The sequence below is a fragment of the Maylandia zebra genome, linkage group LG20, assembly GCF_041146795.1.
Source record: "Maylandia zebra isolate NMK-2024a linkage group LG20, Mzebra_GT3a, whole genome shotgun sequence".
NCBI classification, from domain to species: domain Eukaryota; kingdom Metazoa; phylum Chordata; class Actinopteri; order Cichliformes; family Cichlidae; genus Maylandia; species Maylandia zebra.
Genome location: NC_135186.1, coordinates 26659140 through 26682996, shown reverse-complemented (window position 1 = coordinate 26682996; position 23857 = coordinate 26659140). Strand labels below are relative to the sequence as shown.

The 23857-nt window shown below is 40.7% G+C and overlaps 1 protein-coding gene across 2 annotated transcripts; it reads right to left on the bottom strand.

Moving 5' to 3' along the window:
* Positions 1–257: 257 nt before the first annotated feature.
* Positions 258–23857, bottom strand: LOC101485799 (uncharacterized). Of its 2 annotated transcripts, XM_004546228.6 has the most exons (54): positions 23540–23857; positions 21550–21756; positions 20376–20392; positions 20234–20266; positions 19549–19581; positions 19369–19422; positions 19013–19105; positions 18545–18622; positions 17925–17969; positions 17765–17818; positions 17402–17455; positions 16841–16894; positions 16694–16747; positions 16534–16587; positions 16387–16431; positions 16196–16249; positions 16009–16053; positions 15856–15909; positions 15353–15451; positions 15205–15249; positions 15000–15098; positions 14845–14898; positions 14632–14739; positions 14458–14511; positions 14206–14304; positions 14014–14067; positions 13571–13669; positions 13385–13438; positions 13247–13300; positions 13093–13146; positions 12460–12513; positions 11867–11911; positions 11614–11712; positions 10693–10800; positions 10480–10533; positions 10280–10333; positions 10115–10168; positions 9494–9547; positions 9289–9396; positions 8920–8973; positions 6526–6579; positions 6259–6420; positions 6015–6122; positions 5602–5709; positions 5425–5478; positions 5191–5298; positions 5057–5110; positions 4821–4928; positions 4678–4731; positions 4024–4131; positions 3636–3924; positions 2533–2720; positions 2193–2435; positions 258–2082 (listed from the first exon to the last, which is right to left on the bottom strand). In XM_004546228.6, exons 1-54 carry the CDS (start codon positions 23631–23633, stop codon positions 1936–1938), a joined length of 4464 nt encoding a protein of 1487 aa, XP_004546285.1. In that variant the 5' UTR covers positions 23634–23857; the 3' UTR covers positions 258–1935. The 2 variants fall into 2 exon arrangements, with proteins under 2 accessions (XP_004546285.1, XP_004546286.1); XM_004546229.6 differs by lacking the exon at positions 21550–21756.

The window sequence follows — 23857 nt, the reverse complement described above, 5'->3', positions numbered from 1 at the left end:
TGAGGCAGTGATGCAGCTCGCAATGTGCCACTACCTCACAATATATCACCACCCCGAAACAAATACAGTACTTTTGTTCCTTCGTGTTATGAGATTTGCTCATGCGAAAACGCGCACACACACGCACACAGACAAAAAGTTTAAAAAGGAAAAATAACATTTGAGCACACGTGACTGGCTCTGCTAAAAGAAGAAATCCATCCCCTGCGCCATTTGTGTTTTTATTCGAAACTCAACTGAATAAAATAAACGCCATCCTCAGTTCGGTTTTCCTTTTATTATTCAATTTACATCAATTTGAGGTGTAGCAAAATAAAAACAAAAATGATCATGGTCATTATAAAAAAAATTTTTTTAATGTACACACCCTTTACACACACAGAGACAACCCACCCTGGCTGCTTCTGAGGGGCTGCTGTTGGAGGTCCACATTCAGCTGTGGAGGTGTGGACACCACAGGAGGCCTCCGAGCTCGCCTGTCTCTCCTGTCTTTACCTGACTGCACCCCTCCCTCAGGGTGGAGTGTGAGTGTGTGGTGTGAAGCTAGTGGGAGGGTCAGAGATGCGACTGGTGATTTCAAGCTCTAGATCTAAGTCATTAGTGTCGGGGGGGTGAATGAAGGTAGAAGAAAGCCACAAATTGAGCTCTTTCTCTCATACTGATAACAAAACAGACAGAATGTGTGTTTAAGTATAGAGACACTGACCCAAATGCAACGCTGCGATCTAGGAATACAAGGACTGAAATTACTTTACACAAACAACATAACACCTGTCCAGTCCAGGTTTTCACTTAAAGGCCACCTATTATGCTTTTCCTTATTTTCTGTTATATCTGTCACTGTTACAGTGATGGATCTTCGTTTTTGTTTTTTTGTTATCGTCTCAGGCGCAGGAGTCGTCATAGCACCTTCCGAATACAGAGCAACCCAAAACAAAGATGGCGGTTCAAGCTCTAGATCCATCTGAAAGCTAAAGGTTTGGTCAGCTCAGATTTGAATTCAACATTTTCACTTTGTTTGTCAGTGTGAGGTAGCTTTGAACAATCTGGATGACTACAATAAGAAAAAAAAAAAAGCAAAGCAAATTCTTCTTCAAAATAAATTTCTTTTTTTTTCTTGGGTCGTGGTGGTCGGGGTGGGGGGGTTACAAACTGGGCCTTCTTGTGATGGCCAGTCAAGGGGTACAGGACACTGGAAACATACATCCCAAATGTAACCTCACTTTCCCAAAAGTGTTGGTGCGCATCTAGACACATGTACACACATAATGTGGAAATATATATAAAACCATCTGGTTGTTTATAAACACAGACTTTTACAACAATGGAACCAAGGATTTATAATACACAGTAAAAGCTTCTGCTCCCGCTCACGATGGACGGGCCTGGAGCTCACACTTTCACCTACTGAGATTTTTATTTTTTTATTGGTCTACACGGATTCAAAATGCAATATTTGTGTGTCAGGAGAGAAACAGGGAGGGAGGTGGAGTAGGACTGCGACAGAGGTTGTAGTGGAAAAGGGGGCTTGGCTTACTTACAGAGAAAACCCGTCCAGTCCTACCTCAGCTCTTCCTATTCAGGTTAAACAATAAATAAGTGACATCAAGCCATGTTTCTGTTCATAACTTGTTCGCTCTGTGCCTCTTCCTCTTGGCTCTGACTCATTCCTGTCAACAGCGGGCCATGGGAAACATGACTGGATCTCAGGAAGCGGGTTGACAGAGAGTGCTGGTGTGGTGTACAGATATTGCCGGTGCCCTTCAGTGCTAACATCCAAGGAGTACACCTTGGAGAGCACTTTGTAGTGAGAGAAAAAAACGATCAATTTTCTTTTATAATTTCCAGTCTTCTTTATTGTGGGCATGTGTGTAATGTTTCATGGTTTAGTTTATTTATTTCCTGTTTTATGGGGGGCCATCGTGAAACTCCGCTTTAGATAAAGCAGACAGGGCCTACATCCACTCCGAACTCCTGATCTGCTCCTCCGATGTCCAAAGGAGCAATGTCCGTGATTGGCAGACGGGAGGTTTTCTGTGTTTTATACTCAAAGACAGTCTTGCCCCACTGGCCTGTATGTGTCTGTTGAGTGAGACCAAAGGAATGTGTTACAGTTCAGCCTTACTGCATAGTAAAATTTCTAACATGATTTGAATTAACAGTTATTTTCTCAGTCCTTTTCCCACACTCACCTTGCAGCCATCCTCCAACACATTGTAAGTGAACCGACTGTTGCCCTCTGCACGGATCTCCACCTCATTGTAACCCTGTAGCAGCAGAGCCTTCTTCAGGTTGCCGGTGGCCTGGTCCAGGTAGGCAATGCTGTTCTTGCAGTGGTAAGTGACGTTCTGGGATGCTTCATTGGACAGAAGCCTCAAGAAGGTCAGCTGGACGCTGGCAGCGACGCCAGCAATGCCATCCTGAGCGTAGTTGAACTGTGGAATCAGACAACAGGTGGGAGAGTTAGCAGCTTGTACATTAGACTCTTTAAGAGGAGTTTGATGTTCACTAATGATGTATGTGTGCACTCACATGGAATCCTCCATTCATTGTCTCTCCGAACCAGACGTGTTTGCGTTCCTTGCTCTTGCTCGTCCACCAGTTCTTCTTTGGTACCTTGGCGATGCTTGGATAGACACAGGTCTCTCCGGTCTCCATGTTACAGAAGACCTTGATGGCATCAGCCGTGCTGCCAATGTTAGGATCAACCCAGTACTCACCTGAGAAAATGAGACAGTTGAGTTAATGAGGAGAATCCTAATCACTAAATGTAAGATTTAGCCTGTTCAACTGCTCATATCTGAAGAAGAAAAGTTAATTATCATAAAGAAGAGTGATGCAGCAGGATTTTAAAGCCAGGCTTATGACATTTTCAGGAGCAATGCTGTAATATGAATGGTCCATCAAAGAGTATACATAAAAAGTATGAAAAGCAGATTTGCTCCCGTCTTGGTGTGAAGGATTTATCAAGGTCTGCTGCTTCTTGTCCCTATTCAGGCAGAACAAGTTGTCCTGACACACTAAGCCATTAGTGTCACTAATGATTTGGGCGGGTGCAGTGGGGGGTGAACTGAAGGTAAAAGAAAGCCACAAATTGAGCTCTTTCTCTCATACTGATAACAAAACATACAGAATGTGTGTTTGAGTATAGAGACACCGACCCAAATGCAGCGCTGCGATCTAGGAATACAAGGACTGAAAGGATTTTACACGAACAGCATAACACCTGTTCATGCAGTCTGGGTTTTCACTTAAAGGCCACCCTATTATGCTTTTCCTTATTTTCTGTTATATCTGTCATTGTTACAGTTGTGGATCATTTCCCGTGGTTTTTTGTTATCATCTCAGGCACACAGCTCTAGCTGAAGGCCCAGAAGCCCTACTTACCTGTTTGCCAGGGGCAGCCAATGACAAGAACAGTGGTTTAAAGGAAGAGGAAGGAAAGGAAAACAGCTTGTTTCAGATATGGATGGACTGAGAGGCTCAGTATAAAATAAAAAACAATGATTTTAAATTGAGAATCGTGCAAAGTTACTCTACTTTAGCCAAATAATAAAAATATGGAGTCGCAATCAGGGATCCTATACTGTATGATACATGATATATGGTCAGACCTTAGTGTCTGGTTTTCTTACCGCTCTTCCACTCAGGATGGCACAGTTTGAGGTCTCTGCAGGTGCGAGCGGGATTCTTCTGTGAGCCGTCAGGGCTTCGCAGGTTATCAATCTGGTTGATGATGGACTTTAGTGTTGAATCGACCTCAATGTCATGCTGCCTCACAGAGCTGGATGCCTCATCGGCCCTCATGTACCTGAGAGGATCGGGGCCCTTCTCCACCTGACCCAGGCCAGCAAAAGCAGACATGTCGATGCCAGGGCCAGGTGGCCCGGGAGGACCAGGTGGTCCGGGATTACCAGGAGGACCCTGGAAGAAGGCAAAAGCAAGAAATGAGACCTGACTGAAATAGAATAGCATACAGACTCATTTGGTTGTAGATTATTATTCTCGTGACATGTTACATACAGCAGGACCAGATTCTCCAGAGCGTCCACGTGGTCCAGGAGGTCCAATGGGGCCGGGCTGTCCATTAGTTCCATCTTTGCCAGCAGGTCCGGCTGGTCCAGGGGGTCCCTACAGAACGAGAGGATGAAAAGCAGTTTCATTAAGTGAGCTTGGGCTTTTTTTTTCAAAGTGTAAAACTTTGTTATTTCTTCAGATCCACAGTGAAGTCTGGATAAGAGAATCTGATAAAGGAAATCAAATGCACCAGCAGTTTCTCTCTATTACCCTCAGACCCTTTGCCTTATTATGCATGAAGAATATTTGTATGGTGACATTTCCCTTCATTTTTCTTATCATGCTCAGTGCTTAGCTTATCAAGAACAGAGATTGAAGCCCATTTCGGATCTCAGTGGGAGTGGGTTTCACAAATCACAGTCCCCCCTGTCTGTCTGCCACTTTTCCTCACAGAGAGTAATTACAAAATGCCTCAGCTGCCCATCTTATCACAGCGGTGGGTAATTAAAGCACACGGCCTTTCCTGTCCCCATCTTCTTCTAGGTGATTGGAGAATTACAAAAATGCTAACCTGTGCCCTTCATTACCATCATATAGTTTCTGTGTTAAAGGTGCAGGATGGAAATATAGTTTTTCATCTCTTCTGCTTCGTTTGCTCACCTTAGCGCCGCTTGGTCCTGCAGGTCCGGCAGGTCCAGAATCTCCAGAGGGGCCCTATTGGGACAAAGATGATAACAGATCAGGAGAAAGACGGAAAGCGGCACCGAATGGATGAACTATTAGATGTGTATTAAAGTGCTTACAGGGGGTCCGGAAAGACCCTGCAGACCAGTGAAGCCACGGTGTCCCTTCTGCCCCCTCTCTCCAGCCTCTCCAGCTTCTCCTTTGTCTCCACGTGGTCCTTGAGGTCCCTGAAGTAAAGATTCACCTTTTAACATTCATGGATTTGTACATGTGGCAGTTTTAATCAAATAAAATCAGAAACTAAAAAAAAAACAAAACTTAATGATAAAATACATTTTGATTTAATGATACTTACAGCCGTTCCTCTAGCTCCAGCTGGTCCTGGGGGTCCTGCAGGTCCTTGAGTACCCTAAAAAGGAAATAATAGGTGTGGGTGCCATTTAAAATTACATTGAGCTTGGGGTTCTTACGTTGTTTTGTGATACTTACAGCATCTCCTCTGTCTCCCTGCTTGCCCAGGGGTCCTACAGGGCCAGGGGGACCAGGGCGGCCAGGAGCTCCGGGAGCGCCAGCAGGACCGGTGTTACCTCGCTCTCCCTGCAAATGAATGGAAGGTGTTGATGCAGGTTAAAAACAATTTATGTTAACGAGCATTGAAAAGTCTTTTAAACAATGAGTTGCTGAATTGATTTAGTGTATTTCAGTGAGGATGACGTCCATTACCTTGAGTCCAGGAGATCCATCCCTACCAGGGGGTCCATCTGATCCAGGGGTACCCTGAGAAATAAAAGCATGTTTTTTGTTATTTAACGTGCATTGATTTGATAGATGAAGATGACTGTATTATTTCCTGCATTGTAAATATTGCTATTTTGTTGTTATTGAAGTTCAGTTCCTGACCTCTCTACCAGGCTCCCCAGAAGGTCCACTAAGTCCAGGAGGCCCAACTGGTCCAGGAGGTCCGCGGTCACCAGCAGAACCAGTAGCACCCTGTTTACCAGGCTCTCCCTACACACACAGGATATATTTTTATCTTTCAATCTAGCATTTGACATTGAAGGCCCAAAATAATCCTCTGACTTTGAAAATCAACTATGTTATCAGAAAGCTCACACTTTATTTGAATGTACTGCAAATAACAAGGTTTTATCTTTGACAAGTTTAAGACAAGTCTTAAATAAAACCAACCATAGCTGTAATTCTGGAAAAATGTACATCCAGATTTACAAAATTAGACCAGCGTCAGTTTTTCACACAGTTTACGTGAAGGATAAACATAGCTAAACGTTTTGTGTGCAAGCCAAAGCACTCACAGAAGGTCCAGGAAGACCAGCGAAGCCTCTCTCTCCACGCTGCCCAGGCAAACCAACAATACCACGGGAGCCAGCCAAACCCTGGGGACCCGAGGGCCCTTCAGTACCCTATAGAGTCAAGACAGAGATGACTGAGTCATGAAATACAGTCAATATCTGGCAAATATTGCAGGTGATTCAGACTGGATGTTGGCTTCAGTGTCGGGTACTTATGGTTTCCTGTGAAGTGCAAAAATAAACTCACAGGCTTCCCTTCCTCTCCAGGCTCTCCTTTCTCTCCCTGTAGGCCTGGTGGTCCGCGAAGCCCAGCATCTCCTGGTCTTCCTGAAGGGCCGGCATCACCACGAACACCCTTTGGTCCATCTTTACCAGCGGGGCCAGGAGGACCAACAGGGCCAGGGTTACCCTTTGAAAAGACAGAATTTCACTGAGTAAGAGCAAAAATACACATAATCTACAAACAAAAAGAGACTAATTTCTTTGTGCAGCTTATTATTGACAAAATACCTACATTAGGACCAGGAAGTCCAACTCTGCCAGCAGCACCAGGGAAACCTGTGGTACCCTGTCAAGGAGAAAGAGATCAATAAACATGAATTTGTCCTGGCCCACTGACCTGTTCTAATATGGTAATCCTAAATTTGAATTTTTCTAAAATGTTAAGATTTATTGGTTGAGAACATTCTCCTAATTCTTATGATGTATTAAGTATTTGATAGTAAACATTTAACAGGAGCTTCCATTTCATTTCCATTGCCAAAGTTTTATAAAATCAACCACCAAACCACCCAGTTTGCCTTCGGTCGTTATAATGAGCAAACTGAATTTGGGTGTGGTTCTGAAATGGGATGCCACGGCTGCAACAAACCAGTCTGTGAAATTTCTTCTGTTCTAGATATTCCACAATTAACTGTGGTTAAGTGGTATTATTGTAAAAATAGAAAGATTTAGGAACAGCAACTAAGCCATCAAACTGCAGACCATGAAAAGTTGCAGGCACATGGTGTGTACAAGTCACCATTACTCTGCTGATTGAATAATTTGTTCTAAACTTCATCTTGCATTAAAATCAGCACGAAAACTGTCTCCTGGGAGCTTCATGGCATTTATTTCCATGGCAGTATATATATGTAATGTATTGGCGGCAGACAGATGAAAAGTTAACGTAAAAAATAGATATTAGATGTAGGCATTGTATCTGAGTAGAATTCAGTTCATCACAGACCAACAAAACAGCTCAAGTGGACTCTGGGATTGGTTCTTTGGGATGCTGCTGAAAGGGCATAACAATATCCATTTGAGTGACTTCCCTTCATTTCATGTTTTGATGGCATGGTTGGTGATCAGGCAAGTTCAATTTAAAGGAACCCAAAGACCAAAAACCATGCCACCATCATCAACCATAACAGGGAGTCACAAACTTATTTTTGTTTAGTTTTTTGTAGGTTTTTTTTTATTTGTGTTTTTGATTGATTGATTGATTGATTGATTGATTGATTGATTGATTGATTGATTGATTGATTGATTGAGGGTCTAAATGTAATAGTAAACAGAGAAATGGCTGAGCCATATTTCCCTTCAGAGGAAATGTCATGCTTCATTTTCAGAGGCAGGCAGCAGTGGTGCAGTGGTATAGGTGGTACAAGTATACGCAGAACAAGCCTTGCATGGTCTATCTGTACCTGTGTTGGTTTTCTCTGGGCACTCAAACTGCCCACCTCCCACAGTCCAAAAATGTGCCTTTTAGGTTAACTGGTGATTCTACATTGGCTGTAGGTCACTGTGAGTATAATTGAAGGTCTGTCTTGCTGTTTTTGCCCAGTGACAGCTGGGATAGACCCCATAGGTTCAGAAGATGGATGGATGGATGGATGGATGGATGGATAGATGGGTGGATGGATGGATGGATGGGTGGCTTTTCAGAGTCCTCTGTAAAGTCCAGTGTGTTTTGCAAATACTCTTCATTTAACTTGATTTAGTTCTTATACAAACTGGATATTTACTTGATGGAGTCTATACGCTCATCTCAACACTGAATAGGAATTATGTTTATGGCCTGGATATCAAAGACATTTGCACATCTCTGTTGGTAGTTAGAAAGTTTTTCACGTAAAACCGATTGATTTCTTAAACTTTATCATTAGGCCAAAAAATAGTTTTTTTTTTAATCACTTTTAAATTTAAGGCTGCAGTTTTTGTTTTATAATCTTCTATTGATCTGATGTTTATTCACAGCAGGCAGCAGCTGCAGCAGCCCCCAAAATTGTCTCACCAGAGAGAAGATTATAGGAAACAAACAAAGAAGCCTATTTGATCTGTTTGACAGAAATGTTTAAAATCAAACTGTGCTCTCACACAGCAATCTGGCCCTCAGGCTCACGCTTTAGACTGCACAAAGATAAAGAGTAACTGCTATAAATATTCATATGTTCCCAGCAAACTCTGATTGTTAATAAAAACTTCTTAAGAATATTTTAGAGTTCAAAATTTTCCATCTTAGGAAGTTTCAATCACAACTTACTAGACTTTTTTTTCAATTTGCTTTGTTTTGTGTTTGTCTTATTATTATATGTGTATCTGTTGCTACGGGATGTTACTAAAGATCTAACTGAACTTATCTAAAATGTGTCTTTTTTGTGTCCAAGATGGCATGTAGAGAAAACTAATTTTGTCAGGTTGATTTTTTTTTCAATATTGATAGCATTGAAAACCTTTGAATGATTGATTTATGATTGAAAAGCCAAGTTAAAACCTTGGGAGCTTTAATGATTTCATATTTTTTTAAGTTTTACTTCTTGTTTATGACCCCAAAAAAACCCAAATGTGCCACATACACATACACACACACACACACACACATATATATAAATATATATGCACTGTATGACATGTAGGAGTTACTTACAGGAGGTCCCTGAGCGCCACGTGCTCCTTTAGCTCCAGATACACCGGTAGGTCCCTGAAAAAGGGGAATGATCATGTTTATGTCACAGTAGAATAACTTTTAAAAAAGTGACAAAAGTGACAAATGGAAACTACCATACAAGCACTGACTAAAAGTATTTCACATGCAATGTTTTTCTGTTTGGCCCAGTCACATATATAGGCTTCATAAATTGCTACTCCGTCATGAAAACTTACCCTGCTCTAAAATAGTGTAAAAGTGTTTGTGCAACACTGTGCAATGTATTTCTTTCACTATGTAATTCGATTCGACAGATAGTAGATACATAGTAACAAGTTCCATGACTTAATTTTTGGTTTAAATACCTACCACAGGTCCAGGAGCACCAGATGGTCCCTGAGGTCCATGAGAACCAGACTCTCCTTTCTGTCCACGCTCACCAAGCTCTCCCTTAGCACCAGGCTGACCATCAGCACCCTAAATATATTCATCAGAAAAAGATAGAAGCTGAACATCAATAAATGTTTTTTTTAAATTCCATATGTAAAGAATGAATTATGGGGACTCTACTTACAGGAGGTCCAGCAAAACCAGCAGGCCCAGGAGGACCAACCTCACCACGGTCACCCTGTGAGCACAAGAAGGATGATGCTTAGTTATTCTGATGTGCAATCCTGCATCCTGATCCACCCATTATCTTATTATAATGATGGTAATTATTATAATAATAGGGCGACCGTGGCTCAGGGGGTTGGTAATCGCATCTGTAACCGGAAGGTCGCCGGTTCGATCCCTGGGCTCTCTGTCCTGGTCGTTGTGTCCCTGGGCAAGACACTTTACCCTACTTGCCTACTGGTGTTGGCCAGAGGGGCCGATGGCGCGATATGGCAGCCTCGCTTCTGTCAGTCTGCCCCAGGGCAGCTGTGGCTACAACTGTAGCTTGCCTCCACCAGTGTGTAAATGTGAGAGTGAATGAATAGTGGTATTGTAAAGCGCTTTGGGTGCCTTGAAAAGCGCTATATAAATCCAATCCATCATTATTATTATTGGTGCTCTTCTCTAGAAGAGTAGAATTTTTATTGAGAAAGAGCTCTAATATTATAAACCCAGGCCTCTGTATCAGACCTGATCAGTCTGATGTATACTTGTTCTGTGCTACTGATACTGATACTTAAACTCAAGAAAAAGTACTTACAGGAGCACCACGAGCACCACTAACACCAACAGGCCCAGTAGGTCCAGTCTCACCCTGGATAAAAGAGAAACTATCATTCAAACAACTAAAATGGTTAATAATACAATATAAATTCTAATTTAAACCACTGTTTATTCACATAACAAAGCAAAGGATTATTCTTACCTTGGCACCATTGGGTCCAGCTGGGCCAGGAGGACCAATAGGACCAGTCAAACCCTAAGAAAGAGGAGAGAGGAGGAAACACATTAGAACATAGTGTAGGTGTCACTGAATGTTACACTTGTTTGATGAATGATTTACAGGGTTTAAACTGTAAAGATGTATCAAACATAAGAAGAGATCAAAGATATTTTTGAACTCACTCTAGCACCATCCTTTCCAGGAGCACCCTCAGTTCCTTTTCCACCATTGTCACCCTGTGGGCAAAAAGATAAGCTTTGTTTTAATCATACAGAACAGAATGCAATATTTACAGTGCAGTATTTTTTTTACACTACTTTATGCACTACTACTGTAAGCTACATTTTAACTTAGAGAGCAATTCACAAAGTGAAAATAAAGAATCTATCACTCACTCTGTCTCCCTTGGGTCCTGTGATACCAGCAGCTCCTCTCTCTCCTGGCATACCTTGCAGGCCTGGGGGTCCCTGGGTTCCAGGAGAGCCAGCTGGTCCAATAGCTCCCTGATAAAAGCAAGATGGACCACAATTAGGAGAGCACTTGTCAATCCAAATCTTTCATCTTTCCTCTCTATTTGATGATGTTATGAAAAAAAAAAATTAAATAAAACTTTCCAAGCTCCTTAGATTAAAAAACATCTGGAAAAGTCTCAGTCGTTCAAATTATATTGTGCTGCAGAAAACAAGTTGACCAAGGCTGCAGATGTTAAACATTTCCACCTGAAATTCAACAGACTTGATTTTTAATATTTTTTTTTATTTAATTCTTCTTATTTCATGTAGAGAAAAGTTGATGTTTTGAGAAAAGTGCTTACTGTGTTACTTGCTGAGAGTTAGATAAGAAAACGTATAATGTGATACCATCACACCAAGACTGGAAAATATGGAGGAACAGACGGTGTTAGTACGTTCAAAGGTAAGAAAATCTGCACGTCAGCACATTCAAATTTGACTAATCAGGAGATCATATCTCTTTTGTTTAGCTGAGTAGAAACTGTGACGTAAAAGTGACACATCCTGGTTTGATGTGGGTTGTGACAAAGCTTTTGTCAGTCTAGTTGGTGCTATGAGGCTGTCAGGCAAATAGTAGAGACTAGACAGGTGACAGCAATGACATTATGTTGTTCTGGAGTCACAACCTTAAATGTAGTCAGCACAGATTTGTGTGGGGTTTTTTTTTAACCTGAACATTGACTATGGGCATGAATAATAAAAATATCAGCAGATGATGTTATTGTGGGTATTCATCTGCATCTGAGAAGAGCAGTTAAGAATCTTGAACCTGCAACCAGAAATTAGTCTGAGTCATCCACTGACCTTGGGTCCATCGCTGCCTGGTGTTCCAGGAAGTCCACGAGGTCCCTGAAGACCCTGGGTTCCTGCACCACCTCTCTCACCAGGGAAACCACGTTCGCCCTGTAATAAGACAGAGCGATATTGGATAAGAAGAGAAGCAAAGCATATAAGGAATAGCTCAGCAAAGACAAAACAAAAAGATTACATGTATGAAACCAACAGCAAACTTTAGTTCTATGTACACATATGATACACATAATTAGTGGAAACTCACTCTGGGTCCAACAGCACCAGGAGCTCCACCCTCTCCAGGAAGACCCTGCAGAAAGGACAAACTATATCATTTTTTGTTTGTTTGTTTTTTTGTTTTAACACTTAAAACCTGACAACAGAACGAGTTTTACGTGTTCACGTTAAAATTTAAAAATGCTACGTAATTAAAGATGATGCTGCCAGGATGCCAGGTCTTTCTTGGAAATGACATTTTAATCTCAATTAGATTTTTACCTCGATAAATAAAGGACCAATGATCACATAGACCACTCTGGTTTTTAAATAAAGAGAATATTTATCCATGAAAAAGTTGTTACAGCAGCCACTTAACTGTAAAAACTGAATTATACACTATAAAAACAGCCTAAATAAAACATTACAATACTTAATAAAACAAATTAACAACATCTGTTTTTCGAGTGTTTTGGCATTTAATAAGCCATTTTGTGTTATTTTAGCAGAAAGTTTCCCATTGAATGTATTTTGCATGTAGGCAGCGTCACATGTACTGTAGAATACACTGTTGTTGACATGTTTGTCAGAAAACAGAGAAGTGCAGGTGCAACAAATTATTTGGATAGAGTAAAACCTCACCGGCTCTCCAGATTTTCCAGCTTCTCCCGGGGCACCAGATGGTCCAGGTAGACCCTGCCCATAATAGCAAAATAGTTATTGAAATGCCATCAGTAAGCATGGACTAGAATATTATCTGTAAGTTTTTTATAATACATGATTCTGAGGTGTCTTTGAAAGATGTGATGTCGAAATCCATAAAAGGTGATCCTTCTTTAGCTTAAATACTTGCTGAAACTCATAATTACTAAAGCTTCTAATGTTTAAGGCACGGACATTGTGCACATGTTTAGGTTTTACCAAAAGTCATATAAATGGCCTGTATTTATATAGCGCTTTACTAGTCCCTAAGGACCCCAAAGCGCTTTACATATCCAGTCATCCACCCATTCACACACACAGGTGATGGCAGCTACATTGTAGCCACAGCCACCCTGGGGCGCACTGACAGAGGCGAGGCTGCCGGACACTGGCGCCACCGGGCCCTCTGACCACCACCAGTAGGCAACGGGTGAAGTGTCTTGCCCAAGGACACAACGACCGAGACTGTCCGAGCCGGGGCTCGAACCGGCAACCTTCCGATTACAAGGCGAACTCCTAACTCTTGAGCCACGATCGCCCCATATGATGGGATGGGTCAGAAAATTATCTCACCTGGAAGCCAGGAGGTCCAGGAGATCCTTGTTCTCCTCTCTCTCCAGCAGGTCCCTAAGATGATAAACGCAAACACATTTGATCAATCAAACATAAAAGTCTGTTTGCTGGCTATAAAAGTGTCTCAAAACATGTTATTATACAGAATACTTACAGCAGGCCCATTAGGGCCAGCAGGACCAGTCTCTCCATCTTTTCCGGGCAGACCCTAATTAAGAGCACTTTAGTTAGGAAAAAGGACCTAGAGAGAGAAATTAATGATGGTTAAGCACTTATGGAGAGCTATACTTACTCTCAGACCTGGGCGACCCACCAGTCCCTTCTCTCCAGGCTTTCCAGGCTCACCCTGTCAAAGAGAAATCATACACTATAAACTGTAGGAAGTTTCTTTAGCACTGGGGATCAAAGGGATAAGAACAGCATCATAAGATGTGGAAGTGCCGCTTGTCTGTTGTTATAGAAACCTTCAGACTCTTACATTGGCTCCCTTTGGTCCAGGGAATCCCATCACTCCTGGCTGACCACGGGCTCCCTGAGGACCAGGTGGGCCAGGGCGGCCATCATCACCAGGGGTACCCTGTCAAAATTACGGATAAACACTGTAAATCAGAAGGTATTAGCCTGGAAGCTAAAACCTGGATGTTATTATGATTTTACTCTGAGGATTATTGCACCAGCCATGAAAAATTCTTCTTAAGTCTAAACAGGCAGCAGAAGGTTGTAAGCATTTTGCTCTGTTTAATCTTTATGATTTCCATAAAGCAACAATGAAACTGTAGATCATGGTGTTAGTAACCCTACTGAAGGCAAAGCTTGTATTTTTTAGAACAGGATCAGCTGCTCTATTATTTTAATTTCAAATTTCATGGAAGTAAATCTATAAATCACATTCAATGTAATTGTAATTAATATTGTACTTACAGCAGGTCCAACTTTGCCTTGAGGACCAGCATCTCCAGGACGACCAGTAAGACCCTGCGTGAAAGGCACAAGCAACAGAGACTGTCAGCTCCATTCAAATCAAAATCAAATCAGTCATAAAAAACCTGCCACAGTAAACATCCTACAAAAACCATAAAAATGTGCAACACTGCATAAAGTTGCAAGACTCACTCTGGCTCCAGGGAGACCAGACTCTCCTGTGCGTCCAGGTTCTCCAGTAGCGCCTTTAGCCCCAGAAGCACCAGGAACACCACGGTCTCCAGGGACACCCTGAAGAAGAAAAGACCAAAGGTGTAAACTTTAAATATGTTATAGAAAAATCACTTGTTGTAGTATCTTTCTCATGCAGCACTGTCATGCTGTGGTATCACTGAGATAAAATGATTATAACTTTTCAAAAGATCTCATTTTGCAGGCACCAACCTTTGCACCAGCAAGACCATCCTGTCCAGGGAAACCGCGGTTTCCAGGGGCTCCCTGGGAGGAATCACAGAAATCAAGATATATTTGATTAGACTGTGAATACAGTAACCATGTTTACCCTTGTTTTTAGTCAGATGTGACCAGTAACATGTAATGCATGTCCTGATCACTTACTCTCTCTCCGGGAGGTCCAATTGGTCCAGCGCCCCCAGGCTCTCCCCTGGCACCTCTCTTTCCTTCTTCCCCTGGAGGGCCAGGGGGACCTAGAGGACCAATAGGGCCCTGGAAAAGATAAAGATATTTCAGTGAATCTACTCTAGGGAGTAATTCCACATAAAATTTTTATGTGGTCATGTATATTTATGATCACAAAAAACTGAAACTCACAAGCTCTCCCTTCGGTCCAGCTTCACCTTTGAATCCAGGAAGACCTGGGTCTCCCTGAACAACACAAGAAAAGAAGGCAGCCACAATAATAAATAATCACAACATTACAAAATATTTAAATTTAGCATAACTTCAGACTATCTCAGCTGACTTACAGCCTGTCCTTTGGGCCCTAGAGGTCCTGTTGCTCCCTGAGGTCCAGGTGGGCCACGGGGGCCGGGGAATCCAGGAGCACCAGCAATACCAGGAGCACCCTTCATTGAAAGGAATAATCAAATATCAGAATGAAGAGAAATATTTATTGAATAAAATTTAACCTAAAGAAAGGCATCAAAACCACTAACAAAAGTGTAAACCTACAGCAGATCCTTTAGCTCCGGGAATACCATCAGTACCAGGGTTACCCTGCATAGAACAAGAAGCATTATATTAACAACAACCTGATCAACCAATGAAAATGAATCAAAATCAAAGTCTGAATGTTTATGAACAGTGAAGGCAAACAAACCGATGCTCCAGCAGGTCCGGGCGATCCTGGGGTACCAGCCTCTCCACGTGGCCCCTGGGATCCTTCAGGGCCACGGCCGCCAGTAGGACCAGCTTCTCCCTAAAAAAGGCACAACAAATTTATCATTAACATAGTAAAACTGTATTGGTTGTAGATTTCTTTGAGCTGTGTATTGGTGCCTCCCTGCCATAGAGCTGAATATAATACTGTTGTTTCATTGTCTATGAGAGTTATTCAAAATAAGTCAACTAAATTTAAAAAGAATTTGAAGGCCAGTTTATCTTCTTTAGCAAAAAGAGAAGTTTGACATAGTTGTATATTTGTCTATGAAAAAATAACAATAACTAAACATACAGTGTTGTGGAAAACTGGAATTTAGTGTCCTACAACCAGAGTGAACAAAGACTGATGTAGTGGCTCTTGTAAGTCTTTTTTTCTGTTTTATTTTAATACACAAGCTCTTCAACAGCAAATGTTTCCTGGATGATATGTTCTGTAAAAACCTTTGCTCCTGGGGATCCTGGAAAACCAGGAGCTCCAGCAGGACCCACTGGTCCCTGTAGAGAAATAAAAAAAGAATCATCAGATCAAAGGCAACAGATTAAAGAAAAATCAACAGCACGAAATGGCCACATAGCGGTGACTATGATACATACAGGTGGACCGGCAGGGCCAGGCAAGCCATCATTTCCTCGGGCACCCTAAGGATAGCAAAGACAGGTCAATTTAGTTTGGTTCATCACAGTGTTATGATCTAATAAAAGATTCAAAACCATAATAAATAGCAAATGAGAAATAAATTCCTGTTGAATAGCCTTAAGCAGCTGCGGAAATGTTACTTACTGCGGCTCCAGCAGCTCCAGGACGTCCTCTCTCACCAGGCAGACCACGTGGACCCTATAAAAGAATGATTTATATATAAATATCTTCATTATTTATTTTATTGCTGGAGCCTAATATGCTATGCAAATTTACTGATGTTGTCAGAAAGTTCAGAGCATCGCAGACTAGAAAAAGCGATGGTGGCAACTCACCATGGGTCCAGGGGCACCGTTCTCTCCAGGAGCACCAGCCTCACCCTGAAAGGAACAAAATTACCATGAGTAAGCACAAAATAGCAGAAGTAAGCTGAAAAAGTGTTATTTCTGGAAAACCCACACTGTCACAAAAGATGACCTTACCTTAGCTCCTGCTGCACCAGTCTCTCCTTTAGCTCCATCTAAACCAGGGTGACCCTACAAAGAAAGCTCATAATCAGGATTCAGACATCAGTCAGTCACCACATGCAATCAATGAGCAGCCAGAGTTTTGTGAAACATGTGACTGAACTGAAACACTCACTCTGTGTCCTTTGATGCCAGGAAGTCCAGGAGTTCCAGGGAATCCACGAGCTCCCTGAAATAAAAACAATCATGCAGCAATAGATTAAAGTTTTTTTTTGATTTAAGTATGAAGTAAAAAATATTTGAATAATTATTATTTGCTCACCTGAGGCCCTGCCGGTCCACGCTCACCAGGTTTGCCAGGTTTGCCAGATTCACCCTAAAAACCAGCAGCAAAATTCAGGATTACATGCTGAAGCGTTGTAGCTGCAAGATAAGATGTAGCTGCAATGGCCCTTCACTGTTCTGTGTTTGAAGGCTGTGTATTGTGAAGTCACCATGTTCGTTGGTAATTTTTGGAGATACACAGTGCCCCCTGGTGGCACATGGAGTGTATAACTGAAGTACATTATGGAGGTGGGGATAGGTTGTGAAAAATAACTAAGTATGAAGTAAATGAAGATTTTAAAAAATGTGATTTTTACATGGAAAACAAAACTGTTTTTTTCCAAATAAAAATGTGGTCTGACCGTCTAAGAAGGTCATATATGTATATGTCTATATCTATCTATCTATCTATCTATCTATCTATCTATCTATCTACATATATATATATATATATATATATATATATATATATATATATATATATATATATATATATATATATATATAAAAATCTGCATGTATTTTAAGAGTTTTGAATTTTGCTATGAATATGACTTACATCACTTCCTGGTTTTCCAGAAGGTCCAGGTGGTCCACGAGGTCCCATAGGTCCCTGTATCAACGCAAAGCAAGAGCATTAATACTGACAATCAACATATAAAGACAAAAATTCATATGTTATGTAAAATATGTCTCTGCCTTAAAATGCCATTAAGGCCATCAATTTGGTATTAAATTTTGAGCAAATAATAGAGATCTTTTTTTTTCTTTTTTTTTACAATGAACAATCATGACATTTATAATCAGTATTGTTTTTGACAGTGTATGTGTTGTTGGCAAACCCCAAGATTTACACCTCATATGCAGCTCAGCTCGTTTGTAAGGCATACAGATCCATTCTGGGATTGATACTGATACTTACAGCAGGACCGGGCTCTCCAGCCTCTCCGGGGGACCCTTGGAAACCTTGTGGCCCCTATTGTAACAGATGATAATGCAAAGCATTAGAAATGTGTTCAAATAAGCTATTTGATTATAAAACCCAATCATATAATGATTTGGGCTGTGATCAGAGTACTTACAGGAGCTCCGCTAGGCCCAGGAGGACCCCGTGGACCCATAGGACCCTACAAAAGAAACACAACAAATACAGAGAACATCAGTCTGGCATCATTTATTTTAACAAGTAGTGGAACAAATTTACCAAATGAATACAGGTGTCCTGAGTAAATAAAGGTTTCACCAGTTACACATTAACCATTCAGAACTAGTAAGAGTAAAGTCAAATTTAAACCTTGTCCCAGCTAAGAAAAATATTTGAGGTTAAAGACTGGTATCCAGTTCAAAACCTTTCATAGAAAGATTTCATTATTTTATGTGATGTGTCCACTGAGGCAAATTCATTCCCACATGCTATTTTTATAATCTATTTCTATTTGTGTGCAGATTCAGCATTCAGTTCAGAAAGCAGGATTTTAAAAGGTTATAGTAAGGCTCTCTGTTGGGATGAAATTATTGAGGCACAAGGTGGCAGCACTGCAGCAATCTGAGTGAGGTATTGGTTATTTTTCAGTAATTATTTTCAGCAGTGATTTGCAGACCAGATGAATATTTGCAACAAAAAATTTTCACGTTTTTTCTCACGATGAAACTGTAAACATACAGTACAGTCACCCTGTTAGATGCACCCAGCGATACATACCATTGGTCCCTGCATCACACCCATTTGAGCTCCTCCAGCCTTCTCATCAAAACCCTGAGCCATCTGAGCAGCAAAGTTCTGTAAACACACAAAATAGACCAAGAGTCAGTTTATCTGCCTAAGCAAAGTGAGCCACAAATAGTAATGTGAATGGTACATCTGTGCCATGAATGGGGGTTTACACCTGTTACCGTCACTCTATTTTTCACTCATCTTGCTTCAAAAACAGGTGTCAGTGTGCCCACCTGTTTGTTTGTCTGTTCACCTCTTTGTGACTTTTACCTCTTTTTTCCTCTTTCTACTTTCATGCATTATAAATTGTGTGGCCTGTTTTGCGCTCTTGTAACAAGTTAAGTGCAGCCAAATAGAAGCTTCATAAAAGATTTACACATTAACAATAAAGTGTTGCAAAAAAGCAGCTATTGCTCAAATTTTGCATATGCCATATTTTACAGTCCTTATTCTCACCCCTCCAAGTCCTGGAGGTCCAGGTGGGCCAGGTGGGCCGGGGTTTCCGGGGGTTCCAGGCTCACCATCTCTTCCTCGAGGTCCAGGATTTCCCTACACAAATGAGAGTAGGGAAGGAAAAGGAGTTACCAAAATAAGCAATAAAGCAGATTTTACAAAAACTGTCATCTGTGTGACTTCATCCACCTGCTGCATCCAAATAAATAAAGATTTTACATGAGTAGTAATAAGATAAGTGCAAACTCTACAGGCCATTCTCCTAGTTCTGATAATGCTGCTTCACCCAGTATCTAAGGACCCAGTGCTGAAAGATTGGTAAAAGGGATTTTTTTTGCACACATTTTGTTGTTTCTTACCTTATCACCTTTAGCGCCAGCTTCTCCTCGTAGTCCCTGCTCACCTGGGGGGCCCTACAGAAACAAACATAAAAGCCTCAGTAGCATTCACAAAACTGCTGAACGTCCTATTCAGAAGAAAGGTCACGTTGTTGTGAAGCATATAAATATGGAGAACATAGCCAAATCTTTGATATTTACCATAGGGCCTGGTGGTCCTCTTGGTCCTACAACCTACAGAGAGACAAAAATGTTTTTGAGGCTGTTTTCATAACTGACTCTACATTGGTGTCGTAACCGGTGATTTTGTACTAGTTTGAACTTCCTAAAATTAGAAAACATTCCAGCTTCGTAGGAGGTGAACATTAAAAGGATTTGATTTGACAGGACAAGTTTTTGTATGACCACCACCTCCTTTAACCTCTAATTTGGCTGGTTTTTTTCTTCTGACATGTGCACTTGGAGGAAAGTTGCTGAGAAGATCTAAGAGGATTTGATTGGGTTCATTATGTCCCAGGAATGCAGGATTTTTCCTCATTTAATAGAAAGTCAGAAACATTCACAGTTTCTCAGAGTTTCTCACTCATGAGAAACATTAGAAACTTTGCCACATTTTTTAAGGGAAAACACATTGAAAATACAAGCAAAAGTGGGTTATAAAAGATAGAACCAGTGATAAAAACGTGATTTTCTTTTAGGCTGAACATAATGAACATAGATGGACAGTTGATCAGATATTTAAATCCTGTAATTCCATTCAAATAGAAGTGAACAAAAGATGCCCAAAATGTTTGTTTGGTCAGGTAGAATTATCTAAGAGGAACTGTTAGAACAATTATTTAAAGCTTTATTTAGCAGTTTTATATCCGTGAGCGTCCATACTTACATCTGCAATGTCTCCTGGTTCTCCTTTCTGGCCCTGAATGATAAAAGAATCAAACTGTATGAGTCGTCTGACAGTTCACTGCACCACAACTACAAAGGAAATATAATTTCTGTGCATAAGTTGCTGGAGATCACTGACTCACCTTAGCACCAATTGTTTCTGATGATGCAGAAGGAGGAACAAGAGGAAAGAAAGAGCATTATTAAAAGTTATACCTTGAAGTGAGATTTCAAACATATGATTGATTTAAAAGCTACTCTGTGATTCTTAGAAAGGAGACCTGTAAGGAAATCCAAAGATGCTGAAGTGATCAAATAACATTTACCAAACCCAAACGCATAAAACCCATCCAGATTATATTACTGATGCAAGAGATGAAGCAGAAACAAGCTCAGACTAAGAAATGAAGGTTTAGACTCAATCATGCAAAATGTAAATAATAGAAAAAAAAGTGAGCTTATTTAATAAAGAAGGGCAACTGCTGTTAGTGTGTTTGTTTTAAGATGTATATCTTACATTGTATTGTCAAATTTTGTATTTTTTTTTTTATAGCAAATTTGTAACCAATCTGGAAAGGACCTTAAACATTAGAGCCCAAGAGGCCCATTACATTCCCAAACTTTTTAGCAAAAGAAGAAGCAATTCTACAAAATCATAAATATTCTGTCTTTCAACATCTTGATCACAATATGAATTTAACAGCAGATTTTTGAAGACAGTGCTGGAGTACAGCAGCTGCTCACAAAAACTTGAAACTTTGAGGAAACACATATTTACAGTCATTTTGACATGAAAGGTTGGAAAGACCTTCAAGAGACTATTGAAATTTGTAGAAAGCCTCAAAATGGGTCAAATGAATCATTGAGTTCTTGCACAATATGAGGACTTCATCTCAGCTTTGTGTTAAATTGAGCAGAAGTGTCTCTGCTGGTTTAAGTGTGGATCAGAAAGCACATGACAGGATTCAAATCCCACATGAAAAGACTTTCACTGGGACTGCAAAAAATCCTGATCATGTTGCTTATCTAGTTTCTATAAAACCATCTAAAAAAAAAAGTCACTGTGGAACAGGGAACATTGGCTGGCAACTGATTTCTTTTTCTTTTTAGAAATGTCAAAATTTATAAAAAATAGAAATTATAAAACTAGAAATTGTAGCTGCTCTTGGCCACAAATCAGTAACCACTCTAGTCCTGATCAGGCAGACTATTTGGATCCAGTGGCAGTTCCCCATTCAAAAGTGTTAGCCAGGAAAGAGATGAGTGCAAGCTAAAAGAGTAATTTATTTATGGGTATGTGAATAAATAAATTACAACCAAAGGGGGCACTGGTATCAGCAGGGCAGATGGGACAGCACTCTCCAGATGGGATGATAGGGTTGGCACACTCTTTGATCTCCTCGCAGATTATCTCATCACACAGAACTGCTCCGCTGTCACACACACAGATACGACACGGCTCTGGCTTCCACACATCCTTATCATTATACAGCTGGCCATCCTGGATGCAACCCCCTGACTCCTCTGTGGTGGCCAGCAGGGGTCAGGTGGCAAAGCAGAAATAGGAGCAATAAGAGGGTTCAAGAGAGAATTAGACAGGGGGAGGTAACAGCATTTGAACAATGTTGTGAGTTGGCATAATAGATGTTTAAAAAAAATAATTGGTTTAAGACAAGGATAAGAGGATGTTAGGGATCGAGGGGCAAGGCAAGGAAGTGGGAGGAGTAACAGCAGAAGAGGAGGGATTATTGAGTATAGGCGTAGATGGAAGAAGCAAAAAAAAAAAGTTATTTGGTTGCAAACAAAAACTCTGAACACTGTAACACTGGGTGGTTGACCATTAAAAAAATGTCAAAACTGGATTAAAAAATATGTGCTTTAGTGATTTAAAAAAAAGTGGAGTGAGAAGACTTGCTCCTTTGTTACAGATGAACAAGTGCTGATTTGACCCCAAAACACACTGTTGTAAATCAGTAGCTGTGGAGCACAACAGTAATTCACGAGTTTTCAATTTAACACACAATGTATGTAAAGAAATGCCTCTAAGTTATCGTAATAGCAGCGTAAAGTGCAATGTAAACACAAACCACAGTTAGCCGTTATGTTTGAAGCCCTGATTGAGGCATTTCACATCACTGGCTGAGCATATTTAACCTGCAGGCCTGCTCTGCTGCTCGAATGAATGACCCTCTCTTATAGGGACAGCATGCCCAATTGACACGCTGCTGCTTTAAGTAAACAGAGGGTCCTTCTACATTTCTCCATCTGGATCCCATAGTTATGTTAAGCGCCAGGGCAAACACGCTGGGGAATTAAGAATGGGTGATTTGTTTCGATCATGCAGCTTATACAGCTTAGAACTGGGCCTACTAACTCCTGCTATCTGTGTTTTAGGTCTATTTGTCAAAGTGATACTTATATATATGTATATATATAGCATATATATGTAACATGAATGTTTAAGTCAGGATTGATTAGTCTGGCTACTTGCTAATGAAACCTCCTGAACTAAATTGTAAAAAATGAAACTTTGGAATTAAAGCAAAAGCTATTAAAACAAGAAGATGTCGAAATAAAAACAGTTACAGTGAAATTTGTCTTGCTATAAATACACCTATATGTCCATCATCTGTTGACTCCTTGCTGTGCACACTGTCCTGCTACCCTTTGAGCCTGCTAGTCTGGGGTCAGGCACTGTCTGGCACTGTCACTTAACATAGTGGAAAAAAATCTTAGACTGCTCCGGCCAAAATCTGTGGGGAAGGTTTATTTCTACAAGTCCTTAAGAAAAAGTAAACTTAGTTTTTTATTTGCTAAGTGTTGTTACCAAAGTGTTTCTGCTCAATACTAGAAAAAAAACAGCTGCTAGATGCTGTATTATTAGCTTTTCTTTTTCTTAATTTTTTTGCTAAAAACTTTCACTACAAAGTAATCAAACAGAGCATGAAAGGCTGAGTTGTAGGACCCAGGTGAGGACAAACAGGCACTTGTTCACCTGGTCCTCCATCCCACACAGATGCACCTTGTCAACCTTACCTATCTACTGAAAAAAAATCTATTAACTTCGTTGGGGAGATATTTTACAAGCAGACAGCATCAATAACATTTAATTACTGCTTTGAAAAAATTGTCTAAAAAGTGTACATAGAAACAGAAACATGTATCCACAGTTCTTTTTGTGAAAACAGACAACTTTCATTGGATTTTCTAGATCTACAAAGATAGAAACAGAAAAGACTGGTGATGGAATCAGAATTACAATTCAATTATAAATAAGGAAGTGCAAAAGAAAAATACTGCAACTTACGGTCATCCTCTTCCTGACATCTGACCACGGATAGTAAAACAACTTGGGATGCTACAAGTAGCAGAACAGTCCTTGAGTCCACAAAGCTGAACATGTCTAAAAATTAGACATGCAAGAGCTTGGGTGAGAAATAAAGGGATGGAGGAGACCAGGCTTTCAGTCAGTGGTATGTTAAGTGTGTTCCCGGAGACTTATGGCACCATGCAGTCAAACCCTCCAAAATCTAAGTGGAATCCACCACGGGGCCCCAGCTGGCACTCTGCACCCACTGTGTCAGTGCAGGCACCGCGGTTTTATGTCACTGTGCCTTGTATGGAT

Coding starts and splice junctions, on each gene's coding strand:
- LOC101485799 (XM_004546228.6), bottom strand. CDS start 23,633: ATGTTCAGCTTTGTGGACTCAAGGACTGTTCTGCTACTTGTAGCATCC. Junction 11,713..11,866: donor CTGGTGCTGTTGGACCCAGA/GTGAGTTTCCAC, acceptor GTCTTATTACAG/GGCGAACGTGGTTTCCCTGG. Junction 10,169..10,279: donor CTGGACCCAATGGTGCCAAG/GTAAGAATAATC, acceptor TCTTTTATCCAG/GGTGAGACTGGACCTACTGG.